The sequence below is a fragment of the Acipenser ruthenus genome, chromosome 9, assembly GCF_902713425.1.
Source record: "Acipenser ruthenus chromosome 9, fAciRut3.2 maternal haplotype, whole genome shotgun sequence".
Lineage (NCBI taxonomy): Eukaryota > Metazoa > Chordata > Actinopteri > Acipenseriformes > Acipenseridae > Acipenser > Acipenser ruthenus.
The window spans coordinates 58,294,398-58,306,604 of NC_081197.1; the positions used below are offsets into that span (position 1 = coordinate 58,294,398).

Consider the following 12,207-nt stretch of genomic DNA (forward strand, 5'->3'; position numbering starts at 1 on the left):
TGTCTAAAATAAACTGCGCATGTGAAAATAAATTGGACCTGACGCACCTGAGACGCGCTGAATAAATGGACCGCTAAGGGTTAATGTGGAGTGACGGTTACTCAAGTATCTGTTGCTAAGTAACTCTTGTTGTAAACTAAATATCTTGAAAATCCAGTTTCTAGAGAAGTACTGTTTGCAGCAAAACCTAAGGTTTATAACCCCAAGGTGTTTTTCTTGGGGTGTCTGTTCCACTTCTCTACCCTCATTTACTATTTTGATACTACATTTTTGTGACCAGCATTTAACACTTTACATCTGTTGACACAACATTTCTAAGTTTCTGCTGAGTTCGATATGAGGTGTACATCATTTCAGATATCCTGGGTGGCTGAAAGCGTGCTGACCTCGCCCACAAGCTTTGTGTCATCTGTAAATTTGACACATTTTCTGATTGTCCCCTGATCTATGTCAGTGAAACAAGCATGCACCCTGCAGCTCCCCACTGAGTATTCACCCAACCTTGGTTACCTGAGAATACTAGGTAGAGGCAAACGCTCTCCCTGATAGTGGCATTTACAAATCCTGTTAATGCTATCACTCCACAATCTGTGGGGTTGTTTCAGTTGATATATGGGAAGTTGAATTCCCCCATGATTATGGCGCCCCCTTCCTTGCATGTATCTCTAATGTTGTCTTGATCCAGATGGATTCACATATGCACTGGGTTCCACCTATGTCCATCTTATATAACATAACAATATGAGCACATGATCCAAGTTAAAAATAGTCAATTAGTCGGTTTAGTTACTTTTAAACTAAACAGAGCAGAGGAAGCATATGGAGACCCTGGGTATTGTTTGTCTTCCAAAGCTGGAGTGGTGGCATTGTTATGAGTTAGGGCCTCAGGCACATGTTCTGCTCAGATTAGATTGTATAATATGCCTGGATGTTGCTGTCAAAATACTCTTAGGTGTGTTCCCAGAAAGGAAAGCATTGCTTTCAACTTTCTGACATCAAAAAATATATGAGAATGCAGATTCCTCAAGATGCCCACAGCGTCAGGATATCTGTTCTATATAAATAGCTTAAAATATCAATGGAAACCAATGGACTCTTCTTCATACTGCAATGAAGTCTAACTTTGATCACTCTGAGATTCTGGGACATGGCTCCCAGCCAGCAGAACATAGATGTAAATCCCATGTTCACACTGACCATACAATCTGAAACAGTCACATCCAGTGGTGACATTCATTCTAATTTCACAGTATTTTTTTTTTTAACTGTGACATTTCAGATCAGAAATTAGGACAATGCAGGGTAATTGATCACAGAACATTATTCCCATCTCAATACAGGGCATGGGTACTGTATTATGTTATGGCAGTAAAACAATTGGATTGCTGCTTTTTGGTTTTCAAACTCTGATGAGTGATATGCAATGTTTTTATGTGAGCTGTCCAAGTGTATTGCAGATCAATAACCAACAGAAGGGAGCGACTACTCTGTAAGCCAGATGAAGAGCTGCAGGTGAAGGGTTCATACTGCTACTGGAATCGACCACATTTAAAATCAATGGGTCATGACCATGAAGAATTCAGCAGTAGGCAATTAGTTGGCCTGTTCTTGTAATGCTGGGTGCAATTAGTGAACCACGTAGCAGCTGAGGATCACAATTGGAGTAGATAGAAAGATACAATGCCCCCTCTACAGAGTGGAAAAGGTTTTTGTTTTTGTAAAGAGATGAGTTTAAGATTTGTTTTTATTCACAAACTCTGGTTCCAGTTAGCTGATTCTCTGCTCCTTTGGGCATTTCAGTAATTACTTTCTAAACTCTTGGATTCATGAGCCATATCTGGAGCTGTGTCACTAATCTTTAGCAACTGCCTAAGGTCACACAAAAATCATCTCTATGATTCCCAAACATTACTATAAAATTGAGACCAGGGCCTCAACGAGTGCAGAGCCACCAGCGTGAAATGATTTCCAATACATCAGAGTAGGTGTTAAAACTTCATGCTGATATTGGACTCGGCTCTCGCCAAGATAAGCACCAACTAAGACATAGCTTATTTTACTGTAAACTAATGTGATCCTGTGGCAGGATAGCGGCAGAGGGAAGACTCAGAGACAGAAAGTGCAGTGAAACCAAAATATTTTAATTAACAAAACACAAATAAAAAGGCACAATGGCCAACCAAAAAGACGAACACAAAAACAGGCTTTAAACATAAACTATACAGAAAGAATCACTCACTCTCTCACACACGTCTTTTCACTGTTCCAAACACTCACCTCCTAACAAACACTCTCCTCCTAAGAAACCCAACCACTCCCTTTTATACAGGTGCCTGGGCTAATTGGGCAATTCGCACCTCATTAGCCCAGGCACATTCCACACATTCCTCACACAGACTCACTGAACCACACCCCAAACTCACTCACATCCACTCTAAACAATACAAAAAAAACACAGAACCACCACAAAATAGGCTGCACACCATCACAGATCCATCTGCGTTTCCTTCCATCTGATGATGTAGATATCCTTCTGCCTGGTGTTGATAGCTCAAATGTAATGCTAGGTCCAGGGATCAACCACAGTGCAGCCTCCCTAGCGCATCAGCATGACAACCGTCTGGACTGAGCCCAGTACTTCTCTGGGGTCTTCAAGAGGGCACCTTCCATCTTTGGTGTTTTGTCAACTAGCTCACGACACATTAAGAGGTATCGATAGTGATTCTGGTGTCCCAACATCAACCCCCTCCATCCCCAACTCAGCTAAGCCCAGCTTACTTACCTTCCTTTACATCAAGGTTTTTTTTTATTTCTACTGTGCTGCTCCTCTCTGCTGCTTCAGATAAGTTATTCACTATGCATTGCAACTCTTGACCACTGAATCCGTTGTCTCTGAGAAACCGGGTTGTGGAGTGTGCCACAAATTCTCGACAACTCACCTCCACTGGGTAAACCTGGACTCTCCATCCTCGCTGTTCCGCTTCAACAGCTAGTTGAGCGTACCAAAGTTTTTTCCTTTCATACGCCTCATCCACAGCATCCTCCCATGGCACTGTTAACTCTACCAGATGAACAAGGCTTGCTGATCCAGACCACGAGACAATATGAGGTTGAAGGTTAGAGGTGGCAATCTCTGGTGTGAAAATAAGCCATTGTCCAACATCTGCCAGCATTTTCCAGCCTCTAGCAGCTTCCAGTTGTCCAAGAACTTTTCTTGGTGGGTGTTCCCCTGGATGGAGAAATGTTGTTCTTCGTGTGTCATATATTGCTGGCATTGGTGGCAACCTGTTGGTCATGCTGCGCTTGTCTTCCAATGCTAAGGCCAAACATCGCAGCACCTGGTCATCCTTGGCTAAGACCCACCTTACATCTTGTCAAAATGAGTCTTAATTTAGCTGGCGATTAACACAAAGGACACCTCGGATCCTCTCCTACCCATAGATAAAGGTTCTGTGGTGATGGGAGAACATCATATGTTGACCTAATAAGGAAACTGATCCTGCTCTGTTCCATTGTCCATAGCTCTTGCCAGCTGATCTTGCGTTGTTCCACACTCTCCCATTCTCCCTGCTTGGCCTGGGAAACTGTCTTTACACCATGTAGTGGTGAATTCTGAAGTTGAAAAACTAAATTGCAAATCTCCGAAGTAGGCTTTCACTAAGTTTGTTATTGTCCTCGGTACACTGAAAAAATCAAATGCTGCCCAAAGAAGCTCATGTGGTACTGAACCGTATGCAGAGATATTTGTTTACTGTGTCCCACGCTGTTTTTTCAGAAGCTCTTGGCCATTTAATCCCAGGCTTGTGCCGGTTGAGGTTCTTTTCTCTCCTCTCATCTATGACAGGGGTGCTGATATCCTGCGAACTGTCATTTGCTTCCTGTCACTGGCTTTTATTCGACTTGACTGACTCCATACCTGCAGTTGTGGGGAAGTTGGTGCTGTCAGTGCTGATACATTCAATGCTTCAGCTTGTTCCACAGAGGATTATTTGGATTGAGATCGAGGGACTGTGTGGGGAATGGCAGGTGTGTACATTCTGGTTCAAGTTCCTCAGACCACTCACAGATATTGTTGGCAAACAATTACTTGAAACACATCTTGTCTATCAGGTTAAAGTGAAGCATTGCGGAATGCAGCTAATTGACCATGATGTTCAGATATGCATGTTCATTGCTTCTACCTTACAAAGGAATAACTCCACCTAGACCATGACAGCAATATATTGACCACATCAACCATGGCAGCAATATATAGCCCATTTAATCAAGCACCAGCACCTGTGGTAGCTGGAATGAGCCAGTCAAGCAAAGGGCTCCGGGTCACTGCCTCTGTTGTTTTTTTTTAGCTAAAAGGGTTAAAAGAAATGCTTGTTGTTGCTGGTTCATCAACGTGCAAAAAATACAAATTCAGGATGACTTGATAAGTTTGAAATGGCTGTGTGTTACTATACTATAGATTTAATGAAATGCACTCACCAGCCTGTGCCAGAATATACTCCTGAGATCTCCTCCCTATGGTGTTTCCAGCTGTGCAGTCATACTGGCCAAAATCCTTATCGGACATTGGAGTGACCTGCAGGAAGAAAATGGAAAAGGACACAGCTATATACATGTCACTCTTAAGATCATCATTACAGCCTTTCACTCATATTCACACAGCTGAAAAGGAAGCTGGCCTATTGATCTTTTAACCCCATATGCTCTAGACGCTCACTCTCATCACAAGATGGCGGGTTACTTACTATTCCCAAGATTCAGAAAAAGAAAGCAGGTGGTAGAGCATTCAGCTATAAAGCCCTTACACTATGGAATGAATTACCTAGATCTGTAAGGCAAGCACCAATTGTTGCTGCTTTTAAAACTAAAAACACATCTTTACAGTCGAGCCTGTACATCTTGAAATGATATACAGTTATATAGTGTGAACAAATATATATATATATATAGTAACACAGCAGGGAGGGGGTTAACAATCCTCCCTGCTAAAAACCAGTATGTGTTAATTGTTTTATTATTTGTTAATCAATTTCAGCTGGTAATTATTGTAAATTGATGCCAGCTGACAGGAATGTAAAGGCAGCAGTCTGTCTACTCAGGACTGCTGAGTAGAAGGACATGGAAAGGAGTACTCTGTGTCCGAGCAGTCACATTGTAAGTACTGTGCTGTGTTTAGTTTTGTAAAGCATGTGTTTTGTTTGTTACTGGTAAACGGGGTATCCGTCCCAGCTGAAATTGATTAACAAATAATAAAACAATTAACACATACTGTTTTTTACCATATTGTTTATGTGCACAGGAGTGCAGCATGGAGTGCAGCTGACCTCTAGGAGGGCTCGACCCTCTGTGCTGTATATTCTGATATTGCCCGAGCTCTCAGTCCTCAGGACCTGCTTGTTCCGTCTCCACTCAATGAAGGCCAGGGGGTTGGCGATGACATCACAGCTGACATTGATAGGGTTCCCCTCCCAGGAATAATATATTGTTTGATTGGACTGAAACTTTGGTGCATCTGAAAAAATTAAAATATAAACAAGTAAAGCTTAATTTTTGTAAGGGTTCTCCACAGTGACAGCGCGTCCATTAAGTTATGCTGTGTAGAATTCTCTCAGTCAATCAGATTTGGAGTTCAGATGTCATTAGCCCACTGTTAGATGCCTGCTAAACTAGATGATCTTCTTACTGCTGTTTATATACTGTAATTAACAGGTAACAGTACTTTGTGTAATGTTATACCAATTTCTCTCTTTTTGGCCAATTATTTACCCCTAATTTTCTCCCCAATTTACAATGTCTAATTATGTTTCCTCATTGCAGCAATTCCCCGCACAGCTCAGGAGAACTGAGGGTTCAGTGAGCGTTCTCTGATCCCACGACCAAGCCAATTCCTTCTTTTATTATTATTATTATTATTATTATTATTATTATTAGTTTATTTAGCAGACGCCTTTATCCAAGACGACTTACAGAGACTAGGGTGTGTGAACTATGCATCAGCAGCAGAGTCACTTACAACTACGTCTCACCCGAAAGACGGAGCACAAGGAGGTTAAGTGACTTGCTCAGTGTCACACAATGAGTCAGTGGCTGAGGTGGGATTTGAACCGGGAACCTCCTGGTTACAAGCCCTTTTCTTTAACCACTGGTCCACACAGCCTCCTCTTTTACACTCTGGAACTCAAGAGTGGATGTCAGCGAGCTACCGGCCTTTGGAGGAGTGTCTGCTCACCAGGAGCCTTGCCATTAGAGCCTGCTCTTGTGCAATGAGGAGAAACAGTCCTTGCCAGTTCTGCCTAACCCGTGGGAGTGGCAGAGTCAACACTATGTTTTCTCCGGAATCCTCAGCGAAGACCGGAGACTTTGTACTGCCAGGATGTGAAACTGCACTCCCCTGACAGTATGACTCACCCTGCACATCACGTGGCTGTGCTTTATCTAGGTGAGCCACTAAGGGACCGATACAAACTTCTCTTTAAGTGTATTTCTGCAAAATATGAAATATTCCAGATAGCATTTAGGGACCTGAATCTTTAAAATGAGGACTCTGGGTGTTTTTTTGTCATCTTAATTCTGTTTTCTTTTCTTTTCTTTGTGCAGGAGGTGGATTTCTAAATCAAGTGCTGTACAGTATGCCTCAGCTTGGCAGAGGTGCAGACAGGAATTCATTGTTCAAAATGTAAACAGTATTTTAGCTACATGTGAAAACGTCCACAGGCTGCTTTAAAGACTAGCTCACTATTAAATGCAATAGTAAGTTACAGTAAATCTCTCGTGTGATGTCAATCCAGAATCCTTCTTAAATACCACACTCCTTGCAAAAACTATCAAGAGGAACTGATGAGATGTCAAACTGAAACAGACTGAGTGAAATAATTCCCAGCTCAGAACAGCATTCATATGGGTCATTACAAGGACGGCAGGATTTCATTATAAAGTGCTAAGTTGATGTTGGTAATAATTAGGTTGTTACATTTGATCTGGAGACGGGGACTTTATTACATTGATGTCTTTTTTATGGTTGCTTGCAGGATTGCATTTAAAGGATTGATGCCTGGTTGTTTGTCACATTTGCAGGCTTTTGGTTTGAAACATAGCTCCATAACTAAACAAATGAGTTTCATTAGAGCAGTGCTGATCAGTTCTACATCCCTTGCAGTTCACAGTAAGAGCTTTTTATGCCTTCATAAAGTCAATGCATTGCAGAGTAAACATGTCATTTCATTTCTGTGGATTCCACAACATTAACACAATTTAAGACTACATTAGCTGACGGCATGCTAGGTTATCTCATACTGGTTAACCGCTCCTGTAGATACAATTATGAATATACCACTCAGTGCTTTATGCCTTTAAATGCTCATTTTAATTATCTGTCAGACCTATTGGATGTGCCATCATTTAGTTGTAGCTTCAATTGCACGATACAGTACGTACATAAGACAGATATAAACATGCATATGACTAGTGAGACGTCATGTATTGTCAGGGGAGTTTTTTTTTATCATTATTTATTTCAGTGTAATATACTGGAGCTTGTGCTTGTGCCAGGAAGTCTTGGCTTCAAATACTTTCAGAGCAACTGTCTCCTTTACCTTCAGCCCTCCCAGATGGAAAGAAATCAGCCTGTTGCAAATGTTGCAGTATACATGCAGAAACATTGCTGCAAACTTGACTCATGAGTCATTTTAATCATGCAAACAATCGATCTGGCAACTTCTTATGCCAAACCTGATGCCACATTGCATAAGCACCTTCTGATAAAGCTTGGATCGCTTCCAACTATAAATCTGAATAGAAGCAGGACCCCATTAGAAGATCTTTTAATAATATCACCCTGTCAATCCCCACATCTGCGTTAGAGACTACTGGCACGCTCCAGAACCTGCTTAATTCCATCAAAAGCTCTACAGAGTTTATATTAACTTGTATTCATCCACTCCCACCCCCTTGTATTTACATCATCCCTCCCTCAAGCCTCTGCAGCACACAGAAGGATGTACCTACATTCAATCTCCAGGTACATGCCCTTCTGGTGCCCTCCGATCCTGCTCGCTGCCTCGCAGTTGAACCAGCCTGAGTCGGACAGCCCAACCCCCGAGATGGTCAACGCTGACGTGCCGATCCGTCCCCGCACCTCCATCCGGCCATCCAGGCTCTGGGAAGAGAGCAGCATGCAGTTTAGTGACACGGGATACTATTTTATCAAAAATAATCTGTTGAGTGGTGTAGAGGTTGATACCAGTTCAAGTCTCTGTGCAGGGTTCCCTTCTGTGAATCAATCATGGTGCTGCAGGTATTTACAGATTCACGAAATGTCAGGTTTTCAGTGTTTAGTGAATGGGTGTAGGAAAGAGGTTCCAGGAAAAAAAAGGTACTGCAGCTAAAACAAAGCATTATTATTATTATTATTATTATTATTATTTAATGTATTTATTTATTTATTTCTTAGCAGACACCCTTATCCAGGGTGACTTACAGTTGTTACAAAATATCACAGATAAGAGCAGTTATAAAGTACAGTAAAGTCAGTTAGAAAATAAAATGAAATTGAAGTAAAAACAAAATAAAGACAGCATGGAGTGAGTACGACACATGGATAAGAACAGCTTCAAATAAAAGCAATTACAAAAAACGTGTATATGGATCTACAAGATCTACAGAAATCTACAAGATACAGGAAATAGTTATAATTAAGAGCAGTAGGAGAATACAGCAAGGTATGGAGCAGTTCAGTGCAAGTACAAGCTGATGCACGTACAGGTACAACTGGGTGCCAAATAGTCCAGTATAGTTGTGAGGTTTACAGATGCTGTCTGAAAAGGTGTGTCTTGAGGAGGCGCCAGAAGGTGGTCAGGGACTGAGCAGTCCTGAAATCCATGGGTAGCTCATTCCACCACTGAGGGGGAAGGGTGGGGGGGTGGTACAGCTAATCTGCAGGTGGTGGAGGAGCAGAGGGGGCGAGAGGGGGTGTAGGGAGAAATGATAGTCTGGAGATAGGAGGGAGCAGAAAGTCGATCCAGCGATAGGCAAGTACAAGAGTTTTGAATTGGATGCAAACAGTGATAAGGAGCCAGTGGAGGGAGAGGATCAGTGGTGTAGCACGGGAGTAAAGGGGAAGGGAAAAAATGAGGCGGGCAGCAGAGTTTTGGATGAGCTGGAGTGGATGGATAGCACATGGTCATGCTCTGTCAATCAGGGTTGGAGAAGTCTTGAAAAATAATGATAACCTGACAGCTTCTTAGTACAGGGGTATGTTGATCATCAAGCAAATCTATCAAAAATGAATGTGCCTTAGTGGAAAGGGACTCTACAGCAACCCAGGTGAAAAGCTTTTGGGGTAATCAACATTTACTTGGTTCTGTCAAAGTAAATGTGATGCAACCCTTTCAAAGTTAGTATTTAGCTTGTATTATTTCAGCAGATTTACCTGTCTCCTAACAGAAATGGTTCTGTACAAAAGCAATGTTACTTAAAAGACTGGACTGCAAATGTCTAACAATATCAGTTTTGGAACATTAACAGTTTGTTTCCATTTAACAGTACATCAGTACAAACCTACCACAGTGGTGAATGCTTTGTGAAATATGAGGTGAAACCATGTGCATCGGTACAGTTTAAAATGAGAGAAAAGGCTGTAATGTTGAAGAGAACATGTTTAATACACTGGCAGTCATTGGTAATTATATTGAATCACCACCAGATGGAACATTGGAGTTATTTAAATTTTTCCAACTTTTTGTAATGGCTCATTGTTTCTGGAGCTGGATGGATACAAGTACATGCATAAGCTGCTCTGTTTCACTGGGTCGGACAAGTATTAGAGCTTTATTTTTATTAGCCCAACTTAATCTGGTACACTATTCTTACTCACTTGTCTGATGACAGTAATTTACACAGCTACAGCATAGACACATATTTTAAATTACAAAAATAGGATCGCTAATCTACAGTTTTTAATGATAATTTATTGCTGCTGTCCAATAAATGTATGGTTTTTCGGTGGCGGCCTAGCTTGTTAGTTACATAAGTATTTTTGCATGTTACTAATTCGTCCGGTACTGAATGCTCCCAGAGTACTGTATCTAAACTCTGAATAGCATATCTTGTATTGATAATATTACTTCAGTTGTCACGATGAGGGACTGAATATCAATTTTGTCATCTGATTTTAAGGTTGGTATTGCACTACTATTATGTCATTGTAGATACAAATTGTCTTTATCCTAAATTGGTACTTCTTATCTCATAGTGTATTTTCAGAGAATATTGATGTCAAATATCACCTAAGAAATTACCTTTCACAAGATTTGCAATATCACCTGATGCTACAAGGTGAAAATGCAGGTGACATGTAAAAAACAGAGTTCCAAAGATAGATTCCAAAGATATAATACATGTAAGAGTGAACTGCAGTCTCTTGGTTTCAAGGCAGATGGATATGGAGCACACACACAGATGGACAGAAGTCAATAGCAATACACATCCATTCAATATGTCTGCAATGCAGCAAAAACATTCCATAATTTGCAGCATTCTTTGACCGTTTTCATTTTTTTAACCAAACTCCTTTGCTGGGAATGATTGATGTTCTTTCCAATCACATGTACTGGCTCAGATTGAGTGCAGGAAGGGAGAGGCAGCACTGTGATCCTGTGATCTTTTAAATAGGCTGCCATAGCTCAGAGGCTGACACACTTTCACTAATGCTTTCCTGACAAAGGATCATTGAAAAGGTTATGCCCAACTCAATTGAGCTTGCTTTAAATGCATACCATTTTTGGTAAGCAATCTTTTCTTATAATTTAATGATCTTAAACTCAAGAAATTGCAGTTAGACATCCATTAAGTTAAAAATGAAGAAGACAGAATGGTAATTGTATATATATTTTTAAATTAAAACAGATTTGGGATTTTGCCAGTGCCATTTTTCCAACCAGAGCTAGGAAAATATCACTCTATTTTGAAGTCTGTACACAGCCGTCTTCTTGAATTCAAGACACTAGGATGCACGGGTATTCACATTTTAAAACCAGACTGAATACACTAAGTATTTATTAATCTCACATTGAAAGTGTTCCTTTTCTTTCTTGCTCAATTACTCTACTAACATATGTTTCATTTTGGGAATAGAAAACACTAGTTTCTCCAAATCTCAGACCTCATTTATCTGTATGGTGTTCACCAAAGCAGCTGAAGCAGATTTGCCAGGCAGCAACTATTTGAAATGGAAAACACAGATTTGTATAAAATCAACATTGCATTACATTATACACAAATGCAACCTAGAAGGTCTGCAAGAGGCTAGGTTTGACAACATAGTTAATGACTTAGGAAAGGAAATGGATATGAGAACGGAGAGTACTTTGCAAAGGACTAGTGCAAGATCTGTAGTTAGCAAAGACATGGAGCTCCAGGTTTGTGTTTGTGGCTTGAGCAAAGTGAAAACGGTTAAGGGTTTGAAGATTCATCAAGGGAGAATGAAATGCTTGAGGGGGAATGGACAAGGGCCTTGCATTGATCAGTACTTTTTATGAAGTCAGTCAAGTCAGTCAAATGAAAACCAGCGACAGGAAACAAATAACAGTTCACAGGATATCAGCACCTCTGAGAGGAGGACTTGCATAAACACAACTAGTGATGAGCCTAATGATCCTTGTGAACCTGGTCAGATGACCCAGCGTAAGAGAGAAAATAACCTCAACAGGCACAAACCTGAAGTTAAATGGCCAAGAGCTTCTGAGAAAACAGCGTGGGAGACAGTAAACACGGATTTCTGTTTTGTGTTGGAAAGGTTAGGTAACTAACTTTTATAAAGACCCATTCAAATTTGCTAAGAAGTTATTCACCAGGGAGAAAAATGGCACACTAAAAGCAACTAAATCTGAGCTGGAGAGATACCTTGCGGAAACACACACAGATTCAGAAAGGCAGGAGCCTATGTTGATTCCTTCAGACATCCCACCTATCAATCCACAAGAATACCAAATGGAGGACTGCGCACCTAAGTGGAAAGAAGTAGAGCAAGCTGTGAAAAAGGCAATGACGTCATCATCTCCTGCGCCTAATGGAGTTCCGTACAGAGTGTACAAGAGTGCCCCTGGTGTTCTATGAATCCTGTGGAAACTGATGAAAGGAGCATGGGAAAAACAGGTTGTACCAAGAGCATGGCGCTGAGCAGATGTGGTCTTCATACCTAAAGAAAAAGTTTCT

At 41.0% G+C, this 12,207-nt stretch overlaps 1 protein-coding gene across 4 annotated transcripts in view; it reads right to left on the bottom strand.

Moving 5' to 3' along the window:
* LOC117405817 (neural cell adhesion molecule 2-like) overlaps positions 1-12,207 on the bottom strand; it is a 272,867-nt gene that overhangs the window by 42,372 nt on the left and 218,288 nt on the right. For all 4 annotated transcript variants that reach the window (XM_059030327.1, XM_059030325.1, XM_059030326.1 and 1 more), the window contains 3 exons: positions 8,002-8,152; positions 5,322-5,509; positions 4,477-4,573 (listed from right to left, as the gene is read on the bottom strand). In XM_059030327.1, coding sequence (XP_058886310.1) covers positions 4,477-4,573; positions 5,322-5,509; positions 8,002-8,152 — 436 coding nt within the window. The remainder of the gene's footprint in view (positions 1-4,476; positions 4,574-5,321; positions 5,510-8,001; positions 8,153-12,207) is intronic.